At 33.2% G+C, this 27,968-nt stretch overlaps 2 protein-coding genes across 2 annotated transcripts in view; one reads left to right on the forward strand and one right to left on the reverse strand.

Annotated features, from left to right (window-relative positions):
* Window positions 1-505: 505 nt before the first annotated feature.
* On the forward strand, window positions 506-2,950 carry LOC113396057 (dynein axonemal assembly factor 10). The gene is made up of 6 exons (XM_064217813.1): window positions 506-922; window positions 1,053-1,180; window positions 1,424-1,641; window positions 1,716-1,838; window positions 2,242-2,354; window positions 2,713-2,950. Exons 1-6 carry the CDS (start codon window positions 639-641, stop codon window positions 2,918-2,920), a joined length of 1,074 nt encoding a protein of 357 aa, XP_064073883.1. The 5' UTR covers window positions 506-638; the 3' UTR covers window positions 2,921-2,950.
* A 501-nt stretch (window positions 2,951-3,451) lies between these two features.
* The window catches only part of LOC113396056 (protein pellino), a 52,221-nt gene continuing 27,704 nt past the window's right edge, over window positions 3,452-27,968 (reverse strand). Inside the window, exons 4-10 of the mRNA XM_026633828.2 lie at window positions 9,128-9,322; window positions 8,607-8,786; window positions 8,409-8,516; window positions 8,168-8,324; window positions 7,472-7,652; window positions 6,686-6,835; window positions 3,452-5,678 (exon numbers count right to left, since the gene is read on the reverse strand). Coding sequence (XP_026489613.1) covers window positions 6,709-6,835; window positions 7,472-7,652; window positions 8,168-8,324; window positions 8,409-8,516; window positions 8,607-8,786; window positions 9,128-9,322 — 948 coding nt within the window. The 3' untranslated portion in view covers window positions 3,452-5,678; window positions 6,686-6,708. The remainder of the gene's footprint in view (window positions 5,679-6,685; window positions 6,836-7,471; window positions 7,653-8,167; window positions 8,325-8,408; window positions 8,517-8,606; window positions 8,787-9,127; window positions 9,323-27,968) is intronic.

The raw sequence follows: 27,968 nt of genomic DNA on the forward strand, positions 1-27,968 counted from the left end.
TTTACACATTATATCTTAAAATCTTTTTCGTTTATATTTTGAGATTATTATTTTTATAATGTATCTATGTATGTATTATTTTATATAGTATTTTATTATTCACCTATATATCGTGTGATATTTAGTTAATATTCCTATTTTTTTTTTCTTTCTATTTTTAAATATTATATTATGTTACTTTTTCCTAAGAAAATTCTGTATAGTAAAACATCTTTATTGTATTATAGAACTATGTAGTTTTGATTGAATTTGAATGAATAATTACAACACAATTACAACATAATATAAACTAGAAAGATAAAATTAATAATCACGTAATCTAGACTATAAAGAACACCTAATGGGTGTTCTTTAGTCTTCTAGAATGTGTTTCTTTATTAATTGGATATTTACCAAGAAGATTTATTCTAGAATATTATAATATGACATATTATTATTATTATAAAAGTATTAAGTAAATGTAGGAGGAACCTACATCTTTTTATTCTATAGGAAAGAAATCTTTGATAATTGACATTGACGGCTTGAGCGACATATCAGTAACCATAGCAACAAGTTTTGTTTATTTCGTTTAAGTTTTAGGTTATAAACGAAATTGTACCTGTACATTGTAATTGTATCTTAGAAATTATTTTAACATGGAAAACGGCGATACACCTCAAATTATAACTCATATAGAGCATAACCTTAATCATTGTTTATTTGATTGTAAATGGATTCCATGTTCTGCTAAATTCGTTGTAATCGGTTCGTTGCCAAAAGGAAGTGGTACTTTAGAAATTTTCGAAATAAACTCCGGTGAACTAAGAAAAATAAAGGAAATCGAAAGACCTAATTCTTTCAAGTGTGGTACGTTTGGCGCCAGTAGTGACATTGAGAGAAAACTTGCGACTGGTGATTTCAAGGGGGCTTTAGAAATATGGTTCGTATCCCATATATATAATTACTACTTAAACATTTATTAAATCATTAAATAACAACCATAAATATTTCGCTTGAAAATTTTCTGTGTATTTAAAACTTTAAAAAAGTATATTATTTTTTTTTTTTAGGGATTTAGAAAAAAGTGGTCAAATATACATAACAAAGGAACACACAGATATTATAAATTCCATTGATGGCATGGGAGGAAATACTCTCAACTGTGGAGCACCAGAGATAGTCACAGGAAGCAGAGATGGTAAATATTTCATATTATCTATTTACCGTTTTGATGTAATGAAATTCATAATGTATTTAATTTATTGGCTATCTTTATTTCTGCTCGATACAATACAATTTAATGAAACTTACCTTGAGGCATACCTTTTATTTATCTTGATTAACAGAAAAAGCTATTCTACCTGAGTTATGAAAGTATTCAATCATAACAAAAGTTAATTTTAATATAAAATTTATAATATCATATTAAAATTATTTTAAGGTACCGTAAAAGTTTGGGATCCTAGACAAAGAGGTAAACCTGTAGCGAATATGCAGCCGGTCCAAGGAGAGACAAGACGTGATTGTTGGGCTGTTGCTTTTGGTAATTCTTTTAATGACGCTGAGAGAATAGTCATTGCTGGCTACGATAATGGAGATCTCAAGATGTTTGATCTTCGAACAATGTCTTTGAGATGGGAATGTAATTTGAAAAATGGTGTAAGTAGTAGAAACTGGTAAATTTTTTTTAATACTATACAAAGGATACTAATTGTATATTGTGTGTTATGTAGGTATGCTACACTGAATTTGATCGCAAAGACATACCAATGAATAAACTTGTTGCAACAACATTAGAAGGCAAGTTTCATGTATTTGATTTGAGAACTCAGAACCCTTCAAAAGGATTCGCTCAGGTATTTTGATTTCTTTATGTTAAATTATATCTTTTTGGCATCAAAATTGTACATATTATATTACAGGTAATAAGCAGCAGGTTAAGTTATGCGATAATATATTAAACATTCTACGTAAACTGGTGGTATAGCTTTGTACAGGCCCATCTGATTGAGGGGGTGGCTCCATTTTATCATAAATTATGCCAACTTAATCACTCATATGACACTGAACATAACATCTTAGATTATATTAAAGATGTGATGTGGTTTGTATTTTTTAGTGCCACTTAGTATCCAACAGGCTATTCATAACTTTTTTAATTTTTAATGTACAATTTGAAAATCTAAAATATTTGTAGCACCAAGTTAATAAGGCTAAATATATTATTAAAATTTATATTATACAATGTTGTATTTTCAGGTGTTAGATAATTCATCAAAAAGTGGTACAATTTGGGTGGCACGTCATGTTCCCCAGAATCGAGATTTGTTTTTAACATGTGCTGGGAATGGACAAGTTTCTTTATGGAAATAGTAAGTAACAGACTCGTAAAATCTACTAGACTCTAATGTTACATATTTCATATATATTATAGTTGTGCCTCAATATGTTTTATATTTTTTATACTTGTTGATATTGGATAGGTGCTAATAATATCTTAATCTACACTTAGCAGTTTGAAAATAAACTATACATAATATCATCAAATGCATAGTCTGGGATACAACGTTTTTTGCACGGGGAACACAGAACAGGCACAACTTTTTGATTCATAATAACAACAGAATCATAAAGAACAATGTATCGTAACTTTTTTACCCCAAGTCATAAAATATTATTAAAACAACAATATCAGTTTAATTTTTTTAAATCATGCAATATAAATTCCAGTGAATACCCGGAGCAGAGATACCACGTGGACTCGCAAGGCGTTGCAGTTGGAGTCCCGGGCAAGCTGAGAAGGTTACAGCGGATGGTAATCAGCTCGCAGCCGATCAACTCACTCGAGTGGAACAGAGACCACCTGGGTCTTGCTGTGGCCACCGCTTACGACCAATATGTTAGAGTTCTCGTTACAACCAAACTTAATTTACAGTAGTGTTGCATATCGATAGTTAAGGTGTTAGCGATAGTATCGATAGCTCCCCATGAGCAAAACTATCGATAGTATTGCAAAAACCATTACTTTAACCTAAACTATCGATACTATCGATAGTACTATCGATATCCTGAATAGTTTTCGAGGTCAACTATCCATAGTTCTGCAACGCTGATTTACAGTGACTTTAATTTGTCATAGATTTTAAATTAAGTCAATAGTGATACTACTTTATGGCAATTCTAGGTTAAACTAGCCATTTATAATTACTTAAAAGAAAGTCGTTGCAATAGTTTGTTCATTTTCTATATTATTATAATCGGTGTATATTTTTAAGGATGGATTTACGAATTTGCACTTGGTTATACCAAATTAGGTCGATTACTAAAGCTTTTGATAATTTATGCCTTTCTATGATCTCTGCTTTTTTTATAATCGTAGAAGTAGCGAAGGATTAGAATTATTCTGTTACGTTGAATGTTGTTGTGTTAGTTGGAAAAACTATTTTTATTTTATAAATAAAAGACCAAGTCAATTTTCTAACTCAAAAGAGCATTTTTATTAACCTAGCACTTATTATAAATAAAATTAAGGCTAGCATTCAGTTCTTATTTAGACAAACGTTAGAACATCGACTCATAGTGCTCCTGGACTAGATTCGTATATTTTTATATGCCGAAAATAGTTAGGACTGCACGGGACGATGGTCCGAACGTCGCTACACTCCCAGCACGACTTGCACGGTTGTAACATAAAAATTTACACGAACATATTGACACCGAAACAAAACAACACACCACTCCGCGGGTAAGGTATGTCTGAAAGATTTGCGTTACAACCTTGCAGTGCATACTTTAACATGTCATTCTAATGAAAATAACACTAATTATACCGAAACACGTCTGCAGTGCAACGCAATTTACAACACATACCAAAGCATAAATATTATTAGAAGCTAAAGGGCATTCCAACGTCAGCAATCGTCTTTCATGACAGCATACAATAATTCGTCTTGTCTGACGGCTGCTTATATTGTCACAAGTCAAAAGGAATATTCATACAAACATTTCAACGTAAAGTAAGACATTACTTTTGTTTACGAAAATCACATGTACAAATATCGTTATATTATAAGCCATTTCATAAATCAGTAGGACCATAAAATATGTAACAGACGATCTTTTTTTTTTTTTATAAATGAGTAATTCAATTTCATTTCAAACTCTTTATTTCTAAATTAATATGTTTATTTCTGCATACAGTTAATAATATGAACTCTTACTATAACAGACATATACATTTCTTGCGATGTTTGACTCGAAGGCATGTTGTGTAATCACTAACTAGTGGATTCAAATTGTACAAAAACTAAATTTCTCGAATTACGTAAGCTAATTTCACTACATCTATAAAACTTACATTATTTTTACAATCCCCCCGATGTCGGCATCGGTGAATGTGAATAGATCGTGACACGCACGGTCGTGCGTACATTGTTAACTTAATTTGTCGAAACTACTGTGAGATCAGAGTGAACGGAATTCGCTAATAAAAAAATCACTTAACGTTTTGTAACAACTAAGTACTCCTTTTTCTCGTAAAAAAGTATCAGTTGAGGGAATATTTCGAAATTGCTAAATCAGAAATGAAAGTCGGTGACGGGTGCAAACGAGATTGCGAATACAACTTAATATAGCGCTGTATTCCAATGTATACGAAGCCAACAACTAGAAACATATAATACTCGGGCATAACGGCTACACCTAACAGGCTCGCTTAGAACTACGAAGCATGCCACGCGCTACTGAAACCCCAACATAAATTAATTAAACTGACGTTTATTTACATTTCATTAACCTTAGTCGATTATTATTTTATTCGAAATCATATGACATATAAATTGCTGCGTTATTTATTAAAAATCAGCCAATTAAAATTGTTAATGTGTAAAAAATGTTCCGTTCGTAATAATACCTGTTACATTTCACTTCGAACGATACCAATATAAAACGAATGCAGCAATTTACAAAGCTTTTTAAATGTTTTTTGTCATTTTATTTCCTTTGTTTGTGTAACTTACACGAAATTAACGAAACAATAGTCGAACACTTTATTCTTATGATAAATATGCAGACGCTAATACGTTTCCGTAATATTTATTTAAATTAAAAAGTAATATTTGCATCATTTAATATATAGAACATATACCGTTTCTGTTCTTAGAATACTTAAAAATAAGTTCTCATCGACTTTGACGTGCCTTTTTATACTAACAATAGCTATATAATAAAATACAGCTTACTATTGCATACAGAATTAATCCAACCGGTTAAAATTTGGTTAAAAAAAAAAACAAAGAAAATTGTGAAGTTTATGTGATAGCAATAATCTACGCTTTGAAGACAATAATGTCTATTTTGTCATTTGTTTTTCAAATTACCTTTTTCATTCAATCGGTACGCATGTTTCGAAAAATATACATATCAAAAATAAAAATTGTATTTTTGATATAAAATATGACAAATTATGACTGAAACATATAATGTCAAATTCTATTGCAAAGAAAATTCGGATTACTTGTAAACCAATTAAAGTCTCATCGTTAAGCAAAAACTATAGGACTGTTCGTAAGTAAAGCTTACAAACACTGAATATTACGTTCTTATATAATAACGGCCTACGTGTCGACGTTTATGTTTTAATTATATCACGTTGTAGATATACCCTGCTTCCTCACGACCACGGCCCCTCTGCGAACCTGAAACAGTTCATTACGTAATAAGTAATAATAATTAAACATTCATTATACACTATTCCAACCATAAGATGAGAAAAGCTAAATAAACAACATTTGACAGCAAATTGTCGCGATATCATTGGTTGAGGGCTTGATCAATCTACGACATTCACAAAGGATTTGCGAAAAAATTGCGTCTGAACGTTGACAAAACTGTTATCGGAATGTTGGAAGTAACATTAAAGTGGACATTATAAATAATGATCATAAACTCTTATTAGTGCACAATATAGCCGAGTTATTAGCAAATCGCATGAAATACGTAAATCTACGGTTTGTTTATCTTTTTTCTAGGCTATACATGTGAATTAAAAATTGCATCATTATAATTACATTTTAGTTAATCGGTTATTTATGTCAGTCAGCATTGATTTAACATTCAAAAGAAGACACGAAATTGTTTTACGAATAACACCCTGTATAACAATTGAAAACATTAATAGCTCAATGGAGTGTGGTTGTATGCCTTTTGAACTAGAGTTGTAACTCCAGTCGTACCCTGAACTAATAACACTTAATGGAATTTGGAATAGAAAGTCTTCAATATTTTCACTGTATGAGGAGCTGTTAGGTTGGTTTAGTGGCTGCTGATCCTGATATAATGGGAACAAATCCCAAGACGAGACATTAAAAATGCATTGGATTGGTCAAAACATTTTCAGTAGCAGTCCGAAATCTGGCAGTTAGAAGTGCTGACACTACCGCGCCTCGGTAGTGTCGTTAAGCCGAAGGTTTAAACGTCTCGTACCGATTATGAGAGTGAGGAAATATTTTTTATCTATAATATTATCAAACATCTGACAAAGAAAGTAAGAAAATATTATTTCCAAAATTGAAAATTCCCTCAAAATGTTTTATGGGCACTATCCAAATCGCAAGACATTTCGAGAGCGGTTAAAATCATTTTGTAAAATTAAAAAGGACTCTTTAAATCATGTAAACAACATCGAAGAGCGTTGTGCGCGTACCTGTGCGTGGGAGCGGGAGAGATTCAGTCGAGGTTGTCCTGGAAGATGAGGCGCACGTAGCCCGGCGAGCCCTGCAGCGGCGCCGCGCAGAACGGGCAGATCGCGTGGAAGCCGTTCGTGCCGTGCGGGATGTCCACGCTGGCCCAGTACCTGCCCACCGGGGTTACGTTACTTCTCTTACCAGCTGGACGCACGCGACGCGCGTCAATGTCAGTTATTCCCTTTTTTTTAAAGTATAAAACAAAACGACAAGTTCTTTACGTGAATGTTTGTAACTGACATCCGTCTTCTATTTAATAAAACTTTAAATTGACCGTCTGAAATACCACGCACCGCACAACCGGTGGGTCGAAACGGATGAAAATTAGCATAGGAATTTCTTATGGAATGCATATGAGCACTTGGATTTTTGAAAATTCATCTTCTAAGAAGATTAAATGGATGGTGAAATTCATATATTATATCAGTGCTTTCGTATTAACTATAACTCTATGTGGTAATCACACGCACAAGACTCAGCGTGCCTGTGCTTTGTTACGCCAGGTTGCTGGTGGAGACATGCTGCGCGTCCCGAAGGACACCGAGTTTTGAAATTCTTAATAAACAATTCAACCGCCTTTTCCTGCTCTCGCTATTAACACACGCTACCCACTGCGCATTGGGTAGCGTAGATAATGTCTAAGCAAAGTATTAAATCAATAATATTTCACACATAGCCTAAATGTTTTAGGCATTCTATGTACCATATGAAACATCTTACATTTGAATAATCGTCGCGGTACTCACTTAACAGTTCGCTCCGAAGCCATATGTCCGCAGGGGTTGAAGGCGTACGTGGGTGGTCCCGAGTCGACGTAGAAAGCGGGTTCGATGCCCATACACACGCGGACCACGGACCCCGCGGTGAGGCACATCGGACAGCGACGGACGCCCGTCTCGCTACCCTCTGCGCCCCACGAGTGTTCTCCTAGAAAGCGAAAAAGAGATAAATTAATATCAACTGAAAGAATATCTTCTTTCTAGCAAATATTTTCCACCGAAAGGTTACCTGGAAGCGACCGCTTTAACGATAAGACCACCAGTTGCAATTTTATCAATTACGATAACTTATTAGTATCTATGCTACATATTGACTTCAATTGACGCGATATAATTGGTCGAGAACTTGAATAATCAATTATGGATTTGCTAAAAATTAAGTTTTGAACGTCAACGAAATTGTTGAGTATAAGTAGTTTAGTGGGGTTACTGTGGTATTATAAATTAAGATATATTAGTCAAGAACCAATGGTATAGCGCAATGCAGCTCAGTTATTAGATAATCGCATGGCATACGTAAATCTAGTTTGTTTATCTTTATTCCTTCATTGATCGGAATAGACCGTACATAGAATGAGTTCTGCTCGCCCGTATGTTGTTATTAGAACTCAAATGTAAAAATAAGCGGATGCGATATCGCTTACAAATAATCGTCCAACTCACCTTGCACATGTCCACAGTTGAGATAAACGTAAGGCTGGTTTAGATCCTGGTGCGCGGAAGACAACTTCCGCGGAATAACAAGTGTGTTCAGTCCCACGGGACACTGCGGTCTTCCTGCGTTTAATTCGTCTACTAATGCTTCTAAGTCACGCTTCGTCTGGAGAAAGATGTTCAGAACGGTTAGTGATCCTAAACGTTGATAAACTGACATAAAGAAATTAGAGCATAACGTTAATCGTACCGGTGAATTTTTTAATCCTTCAGCACTTCTCCAAAGAAGCGTTGCGCCGCATAAATCAATCATTGTTCCATCTCTTAGAACATTGGTCTCAGCTTGACAAGGCAATCCCTAAAAAGTTAATATAACCATTAATATATTACTTAGCTCGAAACACAATATTCATGTTTTGTTAAACAATGTTTGAATGAATATTTATACCTTCTGTTGTGCCGATCGGCTCTCTCGTAAAGAAAACACAGCACCTCCGACTGAGGTCTCGCGCCAGGGACCACAAGTCGCGCTTCCACCGCAGAAGTCACCACGTGGATGCATGATGAGGACACCGTTTGTCGTAAGACCATCGATCTCGTGGTTCTCTGTCCATTTTGTTGCTTTCTCCTAGAATTGTATAGTTACAAATTTTACTTTTGAAGCTTATTCTATGAGCTATCCCAACCTACAATGTCGATTGCTATGCAGCGATAAGGTCGCCAAGATTGTAAGCCTCTTTTGTATTTTTAAGTCGGTAAGCAATTACTCTCCAGTGTGAGGTGAAATTTTATGCTTAATCCGGTTAATACTCCTACGAAGATATTTAACGTTGTTGCTAAACAATCAGTATTCACTTAATTACATTGTTAATCCCATATGAACTAACTTTAAAAGTTGCGTTACTTTATTCAACGTTAATTTAAGAGAAAAATATTCATAAATATAGGAACCATAGGCAATTTACTTACACCTAAGAATATATTCCTAGAGGAGTCGAAGCCGGCCGCGTATATGCGGCAGTTGTTCACGTCGTTGCGGTCGGCGATAATCCTGCAGGCGAACCGCGATATCGTGCTCTGGAGCACCTTCGTGTCGCCACTTTTGTCGCCCGCCACCGTGTCCATGACCACGAAGTCGATCGGAGGCTCCGACGATCTACCAATCTAAGGGCAACGAAATGCATCGTTTTAATTTGATAAAAGTTTAGTGGAGCTGGCGATATTAACTCGAAATTACCATCAGTTAGAACAGAAAACAAATATGCCTCAACACATAAATCCGCCGTCCCCTGGGAGAACTAGATTTTTTTTAAATACTTATTATGCTACAATATTTATCGAATCTATGATAATGAATTATAAGTGAATTCAACTTAACTTTAAAGGAAGTTTTAGAAGTCATAATTTTCAACGATAATTTCAAAGTAAAGATAGTGTTTCGGAATGTAGATTGTACCGCGAATAAACGGTGAGAAATTCAGTAATTACTCTTTTTCATCAACCATATAGATCCTATAAATCATAATCTAAAGTAATTTGACAGTCTAGGTAGCCGAAAGAGATAGCAATACCTTTATTCACCAACCAACTCATTATCATACGATGTCTAGTATCGTGTACAAAAACATAATCTTAGGAAAATTTTCTAATTTCTTATTTCAACTATCTCATATGTACGTATTACCGGTTGAAAAGGTTTTTATTACGCAATATCAGTTGTGCTCTGATTACGTCGAAAGGTTGAAACAATTACAAAAAAAATATTCCTCTATTTTCAAGGTGAATCGTCAGGCTTGACGTTTTCAGTATTCTTTGTTTGAAAGTCAAGCTACAATAAAGTTTAAATTTTTAATTTAGCTAAAATTACAACAAAACACAATCTTTAAAGCGACTATAACAAGAATATTTCTAGGTTGAAACCGTTGACTTTGATTTTCTAGCGCGACAAAAATTTAATATTAATCCGTAATTCGTTTTAAGTAGGTCAAAACTCAAAGTAGAGGTTCTGTTCACTTTATTAGATCATCGACAAACATCGTTCGGACTATAGCCTGAGTAGAGTCTGTTGAGAACGAAACTTAAAGTAAAAAAAAAGGCTAAATGGCAGTTGAACTTCTCAATTCGGGACTTCATCCTGTACTGTTTATAAAATATAAGCAGTAAGAAAAATACGAAAAAAAACTACTTTCAAATTCTAAAATAAAACAGTTATTATTAACATTTTTTATTGTAATCACATTAAATTCCCTTTTTTATTATTTTACCTTTTGAAGTTACAGACTCCGTCACATTTTTATTTATGAAATTATGAATGCTAAAAGATTAAAAAAAAAACAAATGATTGATAAAAATGAAATCGACTTTAGCCAAATAAAACGAATTTGATAGAACGTTGGGAAATGACAGTTCCTTTCAATACTCGAAACCGTACCGCGTAACCTCGACAGCACCTTCGAGACATGGTCGTAACGCACCAACAACCTCAGAGGTCATATTATCATTCATTGTTCTTGCGTAATGGTTTAGCTCCTACTTACCCGAATTAGTTAACGAAAAACTTCAAAATTTATAAGATACGATAGGCAACTTACACCAATAAGTTTTTGGACACAAAACTTTTTGGTGTAACTTTACGAATGCTCACACTTTGTAACTTTATTATAGAAAAAAAATCTTTTTCTGTATCCAATCTTTAATATTGTTGTAGACTATATAATAGAATATACGTTCATATATACATAATACCGTAAAATTTAAGATTTCCAATAAAATTAATATATGATAGAAAATGATTTAAAAACACGCTGATTTTTTTCGCCGGTTCTTCTCAGGTCCGGGTAATTTATTTTCCGAACCGGTGGTATTTTTTAAATTTGTCAGTCAATAAGTAACCGTAATGCTTCTATACTAAATAAATGACTTTTATTTGATTTCTGAAAAATATAAGTAGTAAAGAATACTATAATAGGATCTTCATATCGCGTTAACCAAAATTTTTGAAAATTGCAACGTTTATTTAATTTGAGCCCGTTTCGTTAAACAATGCATTAAAATAAAATTACAAGAAGCTTACATAATAATATATTTTCAACCGCGGTAGTTCTAAAATAGATCAACAAAGCGAATTCCTTGATTGGTAGCCAAATCAAAACGGACGTCACCACTTTAGTAACGTAAAATAATATATACTTTTAAAAACATGTTATTTGTATACATTTTACTTGGTGTTAGGGCTTTGTGGAAGCCCGTCTCGGTAGGTACCAGCCTCTCATCAGATATTCTACCGCCAAACAGCAATACTTAGTACTGTTATGTTCGAGTTCGAAGAGTGAGTGAGCCAGTGTAACTACAAGCACAAGGGTCATAGCATCTTAGTTCCCAAGGTTGGTGGCGGATTGGTGTGCTATAAGGATTTTTTATGATTTCTTACAGTACCAATGTCTATGGACGTTGGTGACCACTTACCATCAGGTGATCCATTTACCCGTCCGCTTACCTATTACATAAAAAACATTCATTTATTTAAAACGTTTTAACTATACAAAATACACGATAAGTTCAATAGTCTCGTTCTTAAACGAGCAAACGAATCCAAACGAAATCTTTGCTGACGCTCTTAATGCAGGAAGCTGACAAATGATTTGTTAAGAAAGATTACTTTCGATAATATCAGACTGCACCGCGCCGACTGAAACTCAAATCTGCTATTCACGTTCATCAAATCTTCATATTTCAAAGTCTGTATAGAAATGACATATCGTCAATTATTGAGTAAAGACAACAATTCACGGGCAAGAATACGAATGAGCCTAAACAATAAAATACTCTGAGAGAACATATGGATATTAATTTGGTACAATAGTTATGCCCATTAAAATTTTATTAAAAATTAATAAAATTGAGCATTTCAGGTGTGTTTTATATCGGAACACACTTAGATCTGGTACTTAAATGGTTTATTTTATAATAATAATCAGGCGTACATTAATGTTCACATTACTGATTACCTAATAATAAATGAATTATATTCCAAGTTCCCGAGCTTTCAAAAGAACTAGGGATAAAATTATAATAATAACGAGTTATCGCCCGCGGCTTTGCTCGCATTTTAGGGTATAATCCTCAGGTGTTAGGTACAAAAACCTATATCTATGTCCTTCCTTGGTATTCAAGCTTGCTTCATAATAAATTTCATCAAATTCTGTTCAAGGGTTTAGCCGTGAAATCGTAACAGATAGAGTTACTTTCACATTTATAATATTAGTCTAGATGTTCGCCTAGCTTCTATTGAGTGTTCAAGTAAAATATTGTAAGTCAAAACAATTTAGGCATCTTGTAGGGGACGCAATACATATCCGCCCTTTCATAGGGTCTGGAATAAATTGATTCCACTATAAGAATGCAGATTAGCGTGACCCAGGCCGCATTGCTGTTGTTGGGTAACGGCGACGCGAGGCGCCGCGACGCTTGCGTCACGATCGCCGCCCTATTACTGTCGCATATATTATAAGAAACAAAACACTGCCGAGCCCTACTTGTATACGTTTGGTATCTACTAAGGAGAGAATACATATGTCCACCCAAAATAACTTGCAATGAGCGATCAACGTCTTTAATCTCCAATACCTGCTTGCGCAATTATGCTTTCTTTAATTTTCACCTCATTTTTATTTATGTAGGCGTACGAGCAAATGGGCCACCTGACGGTAAGTGGTACCTTGGGAGATTAGATGATATGTCCCTTGTGCCTATAGTTAAACTGACTCACTCATCCTTCAAGCCGAAACACAACAATACTGGGTACTGCTGTTTGGCGGTAGAATATCTGATGAGTGGGTAGTATCTACCCAGACGGGCTAGCACAAAACCCTACCACCAAGTAGAACATTATACTGTTTGTTTTGTTAATCGCAATAAAAAAATCTAATCACAAACTAAATCGGAAAATAATAAAAGTGATTGCAAAAACACAAGTAACAAAAAACATGAAATATCGGAAATTATTCGTATCGTTACAAGGGCAAACTAAAATAAATCGCAATTGGCATAACGTATCGAATCCATATGGATTTAGAATCATAAATGTAAAAGTAGGGTTACATTCTCGCTTCGACAAAAAATAGTAACGTAAGAATGTTACCATTCTTTTGTGAAAATACTGATTTATTGTTAGAGAATGTAATAATTACGTTTTGGTATGCTTTTTAGTTAACTTCAAAGAAAGAAGGATTTATGTATGTATGTACATATGTTCGTTACTAATTCGGGAACGGCTCGAGTGATTTGAAAGAATCGAGAGGTGCACATATATATTTTACTTTGATGGACATTAATATATCAAACAATTATTCAGAAAATAAGAAATAATATCAACACTTTACAGTTAGGAAAAATATTTTGGATATATTTCAAGCTGTTTACAAAAAATGTGAAAGAAAAAAAGGCGTTAGACGTACCTTAGTGATGCCACAACATATTTCTAAAAATATTTGAAAAGAAAACACATGGGGCACTTAGTTACAGTTAGTTTTATTATAGTTGTTTACTAACGTACTCCTAAATTACACATAGTCGTATATTCGAACAAGTTCGCTGTACACGTAAAAACAATTAAAAAAAAAACCTTATACAATTATTTATCATTTATTAATACAATTTAATTAACCTCAGAAGAGAGCTATTATTAACCATCTTTAAATAAAATAAAATGTTATTCTATCTCGTAATTGAAATGAAGTCATTTGATTATTTATTAACAAAAAAAAACACATTTAAATATGAATTAGTTTGGAGTTTTAACTCGTATTGCTAAATTAATTAAATAAGCATTATTAGTATATGATAATGATAAACTTAGATTAAATTATTAAGGGGAAATGATAATAAAATGTTTTAGGTTCGTGTCTGTATAACATTTCTAATTTAAATTGGATGATACCGACAGCAATATGGCCGACAGCAATATGGAGGGCGAATATTTATAAATTATGATGTCGTATGTTCGTCGTTTATGTATATGCAAAGCGCGGAACATGCTTAATGAAACTTGTAATATTAAGGGGTGGCCTGGTAAACAATAACTAACTATCGCCTCCCCGCTGTCAATTTCCTTCCGTAAAAGGGTTCTCATCATTATCATCTCAAAGGCCCTGGAGGTAGGCCTCCTAAGATAGAACGGCAACCCGTGGTATGAAGCAACTTGAACCCCAAGGAAAGACGATTTTTTATATCAAAAACCTACCAATTCTCATTGCTTGAAACAAAAGGTTCACAAACAATAGAATAAAAACTGAAAAAAAAAAAACGATAATACGAACGACCTGAACGAAGTTTGACCTTTAGTTAGTTAAAGATTGAAAATAAAAAAAAAAACATAGAATGGCTCGCGAGAGTGTGGGGTGGTCCCGTATGTAACTTCGCATGTCGACGCTTAGCGTGACTTCATCGGGATAACCGATCGACCCGTTCAAACCACAAATCATACTGTTCGATATTTTATACTAAACGTTCTCAGCCAACTATAAGCATATTAAAAGTACCGACGTGTTACACTAATACTACTACTATTGTAAGTATACTCGGTATACTACGTAATTATAGTAGTTGTCTCACACATAATATACAACATTTCATATATTTGTATATTTTACCAGTTTTACCTCACAAATTAATTAAAAGATTACTTCAAATAAATGCTAAAATTACTTTATTCAGGGTCCCGTAGTCTAAAATACATATCACAAAATTTTAATTTTTTATACATTTTTTTACCTACACGTAGAACACAGTATTTCCAACATGACGTCCAATAGTTTCAACATATATGATATATCATTGAATTATTTTCATTTTAAGGCATTGATTGCTATATATAGCTTCAATGTTAATCGCGTTGTGTAAAATTTTTAAATTCATTTTTTTAAAATACATAAGAATAAATAAATTAATGAATAATATTACTTAATTATATTATAAACTTCGAAATATGCACCAAGTTATTGTGCAGTTGTTCTCACAGAGAATACGTACATTGTGACCGCACAATGAACTTTGATTCGTGTAATTTACATAACTACTGTACGCGACTGCACATTCCGACGAGATCTTGAATTAATATAGACGTCGGGTGCTTATTTTTGTTTTAGTTATTTATATCAGTACACGAGGAAATGGACTGCTCGATGTTAAGTCAAAGAAGTCACCTTCACCAATAGTGTCAGCTATAGCATGAAATCTAACCCACTTACGCCGTCATTGCGCTGCTAAGAAAAAGATCGAGAAGTTATGTTTTTGTGACTGTAATTATACTGGCCGATGAGTCCATTAGAACGGAACACAATCAAACAAAAATTTGACTGTAGGATGTCTGATGGGTGGTCCCCAGGTGGTCAATAGAGAAATTAAAATTTCAAAGCCTCAACGATTGAATAGATGAAATAAGTCCCGTTGTCTATCTGTCTGTCCCTATGTATGCTTAGATCTTTAACACTACGCGATGGCTTTTGATGCGGTGTATTTGAATAGAGAGAATGATGAAGAAAAAAAAATCTCAGCTTTTCATTAAATTACATCACGAAAGATATACTTTTTAACAGAAATACTGTTAAAAATATAAATCAACTTTGATGGACGTTTTTTATCAGAGATCAGATTCCATTTTTTGTTAGAAATATCATGTTTCATGAACATAATCCGTCAAAGTAATGCTTCAGAAAAATATATTTTGAAACAATTTTTTTTACGTGTAACTGACTACCCGCCCCAGCTTCGCGCGATTATAATGAAAGATTAAATATTATATTGAAAGAAACAAAGAATAATATGTATATGAAGGTAGGTATATATATATGTGTATATAGGTATATTTTTTGAAGCATTAGCTTACACAGAGGGACACCAAATTTTCATCACAATCGGGTCAATGGCATTGGAAAAAACATACGCCCATCCATTTTTATTTATATAGATAGGACAATATCGCTGAAGGTTAGTTAATATATCACAAAAGTAACTTTGTCTGTCTGTCTGTTACGCTTTCACAGCCAAGCCACTGAACCGAATTCGATGAAATTTGGTTCGAAGCAAACTTGAACTTCAAGGGAGGACATAGGCTACTTTTTGTGCCTAACATTTGTCGACCCTTAAACGAGAGCGAAGCTGCGGGCGACAACTCGTATAATATAATCGACGTTCACAGTGCGGCAAACAAATAATGAGTACCAAAAGAAACATTTCCTAAACATCCTAAGAAAAAAGCCATTGAAAACGAAATTAAAAAGAATATTTTTAAAAATTCAGATAAGTATAATCTTAATTTTTAAAGTAAGTCGGTTTCAGTTTGCCGCGTCCATTCACCCAGCATACGTTAAGTAACAGTTATTACCAGTTTAATAAAACTCAGGTAACAAGTTAACCGAACTTCCGCTATGTATGAATTCAGATACACGAAAACTGTCTGAACACAACCGTAACAATTCCTTTGTACATCGACCAGTCTCTGAGGACCTGCCGCGCTTCTAAAGTTTCTTTTGTGTAGAACATTTTTAGTATGACACTGAAATGTTAAAAGTTCAGCTTAAATTTGTTTTTTGTTCGTTGAGGTTGTTACATTTGTATTGTTGCTTGTAAGCAGAAAGATATCCTTTGCTTGTTATAATTAATTTTGTTTTAGAACAAGTTTGTTCTTAACAAACTTGTTCTAAAATATTAGCTGTTAAGGCAGAACGGGTAGAACACTTGAATTTTGATCGAATATTGCTTCGAGGTTTCAAATGCCTGGTTCATGGTTCAAAATTTTCAACTCGTATTCAGCGATGAATTAAAACATCGTGAGGAAACCTGCATGTACCCGACCGACATAAGAGCTGTAAGATACATTAACCATTCGTTAAAAGCCACACTAGCTCACTCACGACTGGAACACACCAATACTAAGTATTGTTGTTGACTTTAGACGAGTGGGTGCAACCTAGACTTGCAGAAAACCTTACCACTAACTAAAAATATTAAGAAAAATGTCATAGATGAAAATAAATGATTACAAATTAAATCTCATTAGTTTTTTTTAAAGAATGATAATAATGCGTATGAATGTAGAATAAGAAATTCAAAGTCAATAAACTCATTAGAGAATGTAACAATTTGAGAATAGATTTCAGCCTTGGCATCGGAGGCCCAAATTGTCCAATCAAGGCCCGTGGGCGGGAAGTAGGCGACGAACAAATTGAACCAGAAAAATCACGTCTCAAATCTGTGTTTATCAAGTAACGGATATAAAAAAGAATCCAAAAGTATGCATTGAATTTAACTTCATCTGTATTAATCTATTCTGATATTATAAATGCGACAGTAACTCTGTCTGTCTGTTGCTCTTTAACGGCAACCACTGAACCAAATTTGGTGTAATTTGGTATGAAGCAAACTTAGACATAGGCTACTTTTCAGACAAAGTCGTGGGAAAAAATTAGAATTAAATATATTAAAGTATATTGAACATTTTTATTAAAGATTCTTTTTTTGGGGGTGTATAATGCCTGGTGATAAGTGGTCACCACTCCCCATACATCCACCGCCACCGGCCTTGGGAACTAAGATGTTACTTCCCTTGTCTGTAGTTATACTGTAATTAAGTTATTATACGAGGGCGCAAATACAAATAATAAATAGTTTAGTTTGTATATAACATATTGTCACCTAGACTTTATATCTCGACCGTTTTCTTAGTAAGGTACAGATTTTAATAAAGGTTCCGTATATAGGAATGTAAAGGCAGTGAGTCTACAAGACGAGATCGTGACAATACGTTTCCCGACCCGAAGCCGTTTCACTTCAAATAAAATATCCGGGGGAAATTGAACTGATGTAGCCAACGGGATAGACATTTACAATGCTTTAATATTAAAAACATCAAATTGGGACGTCTCGCAAAAGCCATTACAAAGATAAATAAGGAAAGAAGAAAATTTTCCTTATTTTTTGACAATACAAGTGGGGGAAAAATAAACGGTAGAAATTAATTGTTTTTAAATTGTATAATATATAAAACTATACATATTTAAATATTTGTAATTTTTCTGTTTGATTATGGACTTACTTAACTATCGCGTATGGGCGCGAGGCAGAAATAGTGATATTTTAGTTCCGTCAAACTACTTCAGAGATTATATGGCAGTTGTTACAAAAAAATTAAAACTACACGTTAGTACTACAGCAGTACAAAACTAACGCAAGGTAAAGGGTAAAATAGGACTAGTATAGATTCCTTGACAATGTATTAGGAGTTTTTACCAACTTGTTTTCTATTATTATTTTGTACTACAACAGAATAAACCTAATATTAAATAAAAATATAATAATACATTTAAATATTCTCATATAATTTCAGTCACGAAAATACAAATAATATTTTTTCTGAGTCCACCCGTGTGTAAACGGGAGGGGTAGTTGTTAGATACCCTACGTTCTTTTCAGTAGCCCTGACAACGAATACGCAAAATTTCCTGATGAATATTTGAGTAGTTAATATGTGAAAACGTAACAAACGAAAACACTCGCTTAAGCTTTCATAATATAAGCTAGGATTAAAGATTATTACTAAAATCGTGGAAAAAATGAGATCGTATTGAAAATAAAACCTTTTCTTTAGAGATACAGTTTCAACTTGATTTGTTTATGCATCAATGAACCGTCTTGTATTGCTTTGTAAATCGCATTTAAATATTATCACGTGTAGAGTGCTACCTTGTAACTCATCCCACGCTGTTGCAAAATAGAACATCCTATGTGCCCATATTAAACAAAATATTACGCAAGCTAGTTTCTAGACAGTCCTTACTAAGATAAAATAGGACGAGTCTGGATTCGTATGTGAGTGCGTTTAAGAAAATTAGTATCCTGTCATACATTGCGGCTTTTACTTCCACAATGATATCCTGTGTTGTGATTGGACGACAAATGCGTGATACAACACACACATATAATCGTAAAACTTCATTACAATAGGAGAACGTTTATTTATTATTGACTATGTATGTATCACGACAAATCCCAGATCGTGTTAATATAAAAATCTCAGCTTTTTTATCGAAGAATTTTCTCCTCAGCAGCTACTTGGAGTCTAGAATTTAAAAATGTGTCTCTCGTGCTCTGGGAAACACGTGAAGCTGTTACTTTTGCACCTGAACTCTTTCCGGTTGTGTTCTATTTCCCATACCATACGATTATGACAGTGACACAGTGGGCGAAGTACACCTGTTTTTACGCACATACTTGTGCGCTAACATATGCCCTGCGTAATTTTCTTATCTCCCTTAAAAATCTTTATATATTGTTTACCTTAGCTAAGAAATCACCACGGCCGTTTAAAAATTAAATTTCTAGCAGAAAATTCTTCCTCTTTGATATTTTATGCAATAGTTATATATTATACAACTTTCACAATAAGAATAAGAATACTGCTACTTTCAATCTAAAATTGCGTGACAACTGCGATGCTTAATCTCTGTCAATCTTTGATTTATCTTTATACTATAACGATGTTTACATTCGAGCAGAAATAAACCTATAAACGGGCGCGTCATTAAAGTTTCATAAAACATTGAGCTTGAAAACGGTTTATCAAAAGAAACAAAACAATTTAATAAAAAAAGCGACGAACTAAAAATTTAAATCAAGCGAAGCGTAGATTTATGGCTCAATAATTGAACGCGCATTCTTTTAGTTTGTTGATTCCGTTCTGCGAAATATCACGAGCTTTTAACCCCTAATGAGTCGGGGTTAGAATGAGATGGGACGAAATGCCTCAGTTGGGAATAGAAAGGTTGCTTTCGAATAATTTATACGGTACGTGACTATAGCTACGCATATGATGGATGTGTGCCTCTCGTTGAACCTAAAGATTAACGCTAGAGAAACAGGGACGTACAAAATTAATGAGTATTCTTGGTCTAAGTTTAATCAATAATAAATAGAGGACAAGAATTATACTTTGTATAATAATTGTCGCTATATATATAATGCATAATTATAATAAAGATAATAACTTTTTAAACTATTATAATGTTCATAAGATTTTTACAAAATACACAGATAAACCGTTAAATTTTTATAGGAAGAAAAAATAAGTACTTTTCGTGTGTAACTTTAACAATGAATGTCTGCAATGTTTACAAGGTAATTTACCTCAATTGTGAAAAAAAAACATATTTAACAATTTTTTTTTTAAATTCATTTTACATTATAAGTTATGTTTTTAGTATTCTGCCATTAATTTCGATACATAAAGATATCACAAATATATACTAGAACACAATAATACGTCAAAAGTAATGCGATTGTCTCAACGAGAACGTTCCACAGACGGCAACATTTAACGACATTAATGTGGCGTCTACTGATAGCTACAAGGGTCATCCGTGAGATCTGACGCGTGCAGTCTAGATGCGCTTTAAATAGAATTCCACTTTATACAAGTGATAAATGGCAATTCAAAATTACTAGTTACCGACTAATAAATCTCTGTGGAAATGGTACTTATGTCATTTAGTTTAGAATTATCAATAGATTTTTAAGGAGGCAGGTAGACTAACAAATGAGCCACGTGACGGTAAGTAGTCAACAGAGCTGTTTAGCATATTAAAACTGTGACGTCATCAATGCTCAAAAAAAATGGCTAAGATGTTAAGTCTCTTGTGCCTGTAGTTACACTGGCTCACTCACCCTTCAAACCGGAACACAAGAATACTAAGTATTGTTTGGCAGTAGATCTCATACATTAGGAGTGGAACCTACCTTGGCGAGCTCGCTTAAAGCTCTATCACAGAACATAATTACCAATAGCAATAACTTCCAGAGCATCTCATTGTACACGACATTCCAATGGCAGATGTAAGGATAAATTGCAATCGACTATACGTATGCTGTTTTCAAGTTTATAATCAGTACCTACATGTTTATCCGGGGTTCATTTATTTCCCGTACTTGTAAAATAGTCAACCGTTAAATGAGCCGTAATAAATTATATCATATAGACGAACTAATAACGATAGTTTTCCTCGATGTATACGAAATAACATAATCATATATTTAATTAAAGAAGTAGATTAGTTACATAATCGACTCATTATGTCTCTTTGGTTATTAGAACGCTCGAAATATTAAAGTGAAAAGAATTGAAAGAGAAAAATTACGTTCTCGCTTCTCCTCGTGCTAACTTAAGGATGATGAATCGGATTTGCCACACTTGACACAAACTGAACAATATTGTAGTATTAAAATATTTTATACGATGCAGTCTTTTTGCCGAGGCTTCTCTCGCGTTTTAGAGCTTGGTCGTCAGGTTTTAGTGTATGTCTTTCCCTGGGGTTTAAGCTCGCTTCATACCAAATTCTGTTCTGTGGTTTACCGTGATACCGTAACATACTGACAGTCATACAGAGTTAATTGAAAGTGTCAATACCCTGAAGGCTGATATGAACTATTCGATGGATGTATTCGAATCCAGGTAAATACTAGTAAGTTCACGAGCTTAATTTATATTTAAACCTTCCCCATAAAGGATACCTTAGCTCAGTGAAGGGACACTTACACGCAATAACCGCTTGTAATTTATTTATAATAATACATTTTACAAAGACGTATGAAAATGACTAAATTTTAAGCATAGAGTTGAGACGTCCCAGTCTTTCGAACACGTGACATTCGCAGGCACCGATAAATTATCACGTACTTAATTTGAGTTTATAATACATCTCGTAGGTACTCGTCGAATGTACTGAGACTTTAGCTCAGCTAGGATATTGATAGGCTGTTACTTTATGGCCTTGATCAATATGTTGTTTTTACGTGTATATATACATATATATAAATATTAGTGGTACCATCAATAGAGCTTCTGTGATGAATAGCCGATTGTTAAACACTGAATGGACATGTACTCGCACATCGCCTTGGCGTTCTATCCCAATTCTCGTGGCCATTGTCCGTCTAACAAAAGACAAAGATGGAGGCAGATAGGGACATCGCTTCGGAACTTCTCCTTACAACGAAATCACCTTTCATTACAAAGAGCGTAAAGCGTTTCTAAAGCGAACCGTATTTAAAATATAATTTGCTTGGAACATAAAAAGTTGTCGTACATTTATATTTTTGCTGCAAAATGTAAACAAAAAAATCAAATTTCGTGCTAAAAAGTGCGATAGCAATTAAGTGTCTTGAATATGTATAAATTACATGGTTATTTTAAGTAATAAATCGATAGATTGACTGTAACGATTATACCCTTCAATCATATAAGTATACATACTTAGATATCAATTAATGGGACGGCATTAATTAAGACAAATATTAACAGAACAAAATATTTTCCTATAAATAGGTAAAGATATAACAGTCCATACATTCGTCTGTTTGTCATTGGTAGCAATTGACGACCAACATTGCAATTAAATATATATATTAAGACGAATAAATAATAAAAACATAAAATTAATGCGTATATGATTATTGCAATAAAGCATTCTTGAATTACTTTTTTTCTCAAAATTTTATTAAAACAACTTAGGAGATAACCATTCTTTTATTGATTTTTTTAAATATATTACTTTTTTTGACAATTGAAAATTCACCAAAGGTATTCGTTACCTTTATTTAATTTTATTTGTATAATTAGACTAACATTAGTTTAAAAAGAAAATATACATGAGATGAATATTGACGTACGATATGTGAAAACGACCCAATTTGAGAAGTTCACGAGGCGACAAATTGTCTCGTCGAATTCAACGGTGTATTTCAAATTATTTAATAGTTCTTAAAAACCTTTGGGAATATACAAATTACCTACATATCTATTCAACATAGCTAAATCATAAAGTTATATTTCAAGCGATCAATCAAGTTAATGTTTAGTAGATTGTACCTACTTAGACGGGTTTGGAACTGGCAATACATACATATATATATATAAATATCGGACACACATAACCCCAATAAAAATAATTAAAAAAATTAGATTCGTCTCTTGATTAAAACATGAGATTGATCATTCAGCATATTTTTCGTGATTATAAGCGCAACATTTCGGTAACCGCCTTAAAAAATTGAGCATGTTTAGGTAAAAAACCATGATCGTTAAAATCTTATGAATTCATCCCACTATGAATTTTTCCTGGCAGACAGACGCATAACTAAATCGGTATTCCATCCCTAATTGGATGCAATGCATGAAGGGTGCAGGTTCATATACATTTAAATGTACTTTTTACTGGATTTTTAAAACATAACTACCAACGGTACAGCTTTGTGCTCGTCTAAATGGGTACCATCCATTCATCTGCTATTGTTAAACGCCTTGCATAAATACTTTGTATTATTTTGATTACGAGCACAAGGGTTTTAACATCCTAGAGAGATCTAATTCGCATCGCATATGTTTTATACTTCTATTGTGCCAATTTCTACGAGTTGAGGTAACCACTTATAATCGGCTGGACAATTGGATATATCTGCCTTCCTCCTTTAAATAAGTAAAATATACTTTTGGTTAGAAAATTAAAAACATTTTTAAGTCGAGAGTTGTTACAAATTGAATAAAGTCGTATGTACAATCTTAATTCTAAAACAGTTTCAAAGTCGTAATATTAAATTCCAAATTATTTTTTACAAAATTATAATAAGCGAATAGCACCTTTTACGATAAGACAATGATTATTCTTTGCATACAATTAATGCAAGGTCAAAAGAGGCTACTGTCAATAATGACGTCGATTGAAACTAATCACAATTCCTTTATCACAAAGAGCTGAGTGAAGAGGCATTGAGTAGCAAATTGAGTTAAGTCACAAAGAGGTCAAATGCATCGGGTAACGGTACAGTAATAATAGCCTCCGCGCTAAGAATACGTTATAGCTAATTTCCTTCTTAAAACGTGCACCTTGGATAATACTTTTGTTTTGAATTTTTTAATAACATCGTATTGTGCTTATCGTGGATTATTGTTTCTATTAAAAATGTTTTTTAATTACGTAATTTTATATGAGTTTTATGTTTACTATTTTTTACCTTTAACTTTTTAATTTTTATGTTTGCTATAGTACCGTGTGGGTTTGGTACCAAGGATGATAAAATAACATCATATTTTTCTTTTCTCTTTTATACTTCAGGATAGTTTTTGTGCGTTTGGATCCTTATAGATAAACGACGTCGAATAATCATTTGGAATTAAACAGAATAACATTGTAATTTAACTAATGTGGAATAATCAATACAAACGTAAATCTAGTTTTTAAAAAATAAATAAAAATAAACTGTGTATTTTAGATTTTAGCAAATGAATTGTGAAAACCATTTCACAATTAACTTTTATAAACAAACTACCGATTGTTTACATCGTACGATTTGTATATTTTTATTGACCAAGTTAATGGTTGAATTTGTCTAGACATGGAATAATACTCAAATAAAATATCACCCTTTCAACCCTCGGGGTCCGATGAACCGTCTCGCCACTGCCCCCACCCCTATTTTATCTCGTTGCGAGATAATCGCACGCAACCCAGATACCTACGTCTGAAAACTTCGGAAACGTTTAAAAAAAAAACCGAAACAAAACAACAACAGCTATTTTTATAATTTGTTTTATTAATGAGTTTTGAGTATATTTGTCACTTCTATAATAACACAACTTAGACCATAGTCATTGTAGTAATTAGGTCAGATTCATTATTATAACTTCTATAAAGGAAACATTAATTAAGATCCTCTATAACGTCGTCCGAAGAAACCCTTTGTTCTCAAAAGCAGGACACCAGTCTCCACCACAGCAATGACGTAACAGTGTAAATATGAATAAACTTGTAGTTTTTATAATAAACATTTTATTAAGATAACTTATATCGTGCGAACTACGATACGTAGTAACTGTTATGAGTCGTTCTTCCGTGGGAGAGTGTATCGCAACCACATACCACACACACCGCCAACCAAGCAGGTTCTATCAAGGACATTCGAAACGTGACGCCGTTGATCACACCCACAATACTTTCACGGTTAAATTTGTTATAGTTCGATTGATAAACTTTTTTTTTTTTTTTAGTATTTGTCGGTTTTCTTGACTTCCGTTTTTTAAATTATTATTCTCAAATTGTAACAAACCGTAATGAGACATGATGTATATTTGTAAACATTGGTCGCTATAGTCGTGTTTTTTTTTTTTCAATAATTGTACCAAAATAAATAATATATGAACTCCAAACCAATTTCTGTTCTTTTTTCGCCATGATTTGTATAATTGTTATACAACATAGTTAATACATTTTTAAAATATATCATCAGATTGACGAAGATTTACTATCGATCTTTCTCAATAAAACCTGTCACCTTAGCATTTGATTAAAGCGTTTTAATTCAATTCAATGGTACTCATAAAAATCTCCTTGAATAAGGTTTATTTGTATCGTTTACTAGCTTTTCCTGTGGCTTCTTTTACAACATAGATACGCGCAAGCGGATAATTTTGCTCGGTAACACTTTTCCTTCTGAATAAATAATTACAATAGTTCCAGAGTTTATACAATACCAAAAAACAAATGTTTCCTCTTTATTAAGTTAGTATGCAAGTATAGATAGTATATCAATTTATATATTAATATTAATACTAGTTGTCGAGGCTTCGCTCGCGTTGACGGGTTGATCGTCAGGTGTTAGTATACAAAATAGCCTGTCTTTGCTTGCTTCATATCAAATTGTGTTCAGTGGTTTGGCCGTCAAAGAGTAACAGAGTTACTTTTGCATTTATAATATTAGTATTGGTATTGTTTGGCGGAAGGGAATATGGGCCACCTGATGGTAAGTGGTCAACATCGCCCATTGACAATGGCGCTGTAAGAAATATATTACTTGCATCGCCAATGCGCCACCAACCTTGGGAAATAGGATGTCATGTCCCCTGTGCCTGTAGTTACACTGGCTCACTCACCCTAAAAACCGGAACACAACAATACTGAGTACTGTTGTTTGGCTTTAGAATATCTGATAAATGGCTGGTACTACCCAGACGGGCTTGCACAGCCCCCTACCACCTACCAACCAAGTATAGATAGCTGTTAGTCTATAGAGGGCGAAATGTATGCGATACATGTTCTACATCATAACACCTGGAAAAAATTGTACATTTTATGCAAATAATTTTTTATTTTTTATTTTTATGTATATATTCATATATAATCTGTTACGTAAACAACACTATGTAATATAATATAATGAATCGGAAGTCACACACGTTATGATCGATTTTTAACTTGGAACTAACAAATTAATTTATCAACATTTTGTATAAGTACGATCTAAACGATATATTTTATTAATAGTACTATATTTATTGATAGAAAAAACTCACAATGAAAAATATTCACACAGTTTATCGCCTTTATAAGTGACGATTGAAACCTTTTAGCGAACGTTAAATAAACCGCACTGTGACCCATTTCAAATACATTTAAACTTATAATCATTCGAATAATCGAATCGTGTAATAATCGAATTCGTATCAACCGAATCCAATAAGTCACTAGTCGCGACATTGACACAATATAAGCTTTCACATTGAAGTTTGAAAATATCGGAAATTACTTTCACCAGCAAACGGCTGGCTGGACGTTCGCCAGGACCATACTCGGCTATATTAAATCGAGAAAAAGCCTTTAGGGGGCAACGGAGCATCTACACTACGTAACATGATCGAAATTAAATTGCTATATTATTTTAAAAGTTCAATGTTTTAACTGTAAATAATTCATCTATTGGTAGTAGGTAGGTAATGGTTAGTATAAAAGAGAGACTGATGGCCGCAGAACGCAAGCTTGATATTACAAAATGTAATATGTGAAATATCTACATAATATAAAACAAAGCCCACCGTCTGTACGCTTAAGTCTTTTAAAATACGCAACGGATTGATGCAGTAATCAATCAAGGAACGCTTACATGCATAAATAAAGAAGATTTTTTCCATATATGTTTGTTCTTCAATCTAAAAGATATATATAAACCCTTATTGTACCCCTGTGAAGCCGGCACAATAATAATTTAAAGTCGTTTGCCAACAGTTCCTGAGTGAGATACGACGTGAATTCTTACAGAATAGGACTGTGTGTTCTATTACTTAAAGGTCGATCAAAGAAAACGACTATTCAATATTGCAAATTTGTATTTATAATTTCGTGTTCATTGGTATATAAAATAATCTTAAGAAGTCCTGCCTGAAAAAATGTGTCAGAACTCGGATGAAATATCCTGTATCCTATTTGTATCCAATAGAAACCATTAAAAGGTCTAGGTCTTAAGAGGTTGAAGATAAAAGAGGCCTATAATTATACGTTACTTTCCTTCTTTTCTTCTACATGGAATCTACAATCCGTTGATAATAATTTCACATTAAAATAATATTTTAGAATGACGTTTCAATAATGTTAGTAAGTATGGTTAATAATAGTTTATGTTATTACAATATTACAGTATAGTTAAGAAACCGCTGTTTGTACATCGGAAACGTATCAATGAATATATAATTTTTATAGACGATAAAACTCGGCGATCATAAAAAAATTGACTGGAGAAATGAGATTGCGATTTTTATTGTTTTATGTGGCATTTCAACTTCATACTAAAAATATTTCACTGACGTTATCTTGTATGTTATTTTTATTGATCAAACTCATGTGATCATTTAAATCGTGTTATGATTTAGAAAAATTAAACATAACTTGAATTTTTAATGCACATTTTTCTATAAAATGTTATATCCAAAGTCCAA

Source organism: Vanessa tameamea, chromosome 19 (assembly GCF_037043105.1).
Source record: "Vanessa tameamea isolate UH-Manoa-2023 chromosome 19, ilVanTame1 primary haplotype, whole genome shotgun sequence".
Classification (NCBI taxonomy): Eukaryota; Metazoa; Arthropoda; class Insecta; order Lepidoptera; family Nymphalidae; genus Vanessa; species Vanessa tameamea.

What these genes read in the sequence shown, in the direction of transcription:
- LOC113396057 (XM_064217813.1), top strand. Translation starts at nt 639, where the DNA reads ATGGAAAACGGCGATACACCTCAAATTATAACTCATATAGAGCATAAC. An exon ending in AATGTAATTTGAAAAATGGT is followed by an intron (nt 1,642 to 1,715) that starts GTAAGTAGTAGA and finishes TGTGTTATGTAG; the next exon opens with GTATGCTACACTGAATTTGA. An exon ending in CTTCAAAAGGATTCGCTCAG is followed by an intron (nt 1,839 to 2,241) that starts GTATTTTGATTT and finishes TTGTATTTTCAG; the next exon opens with GTGTTAGATAATTCATCAAA.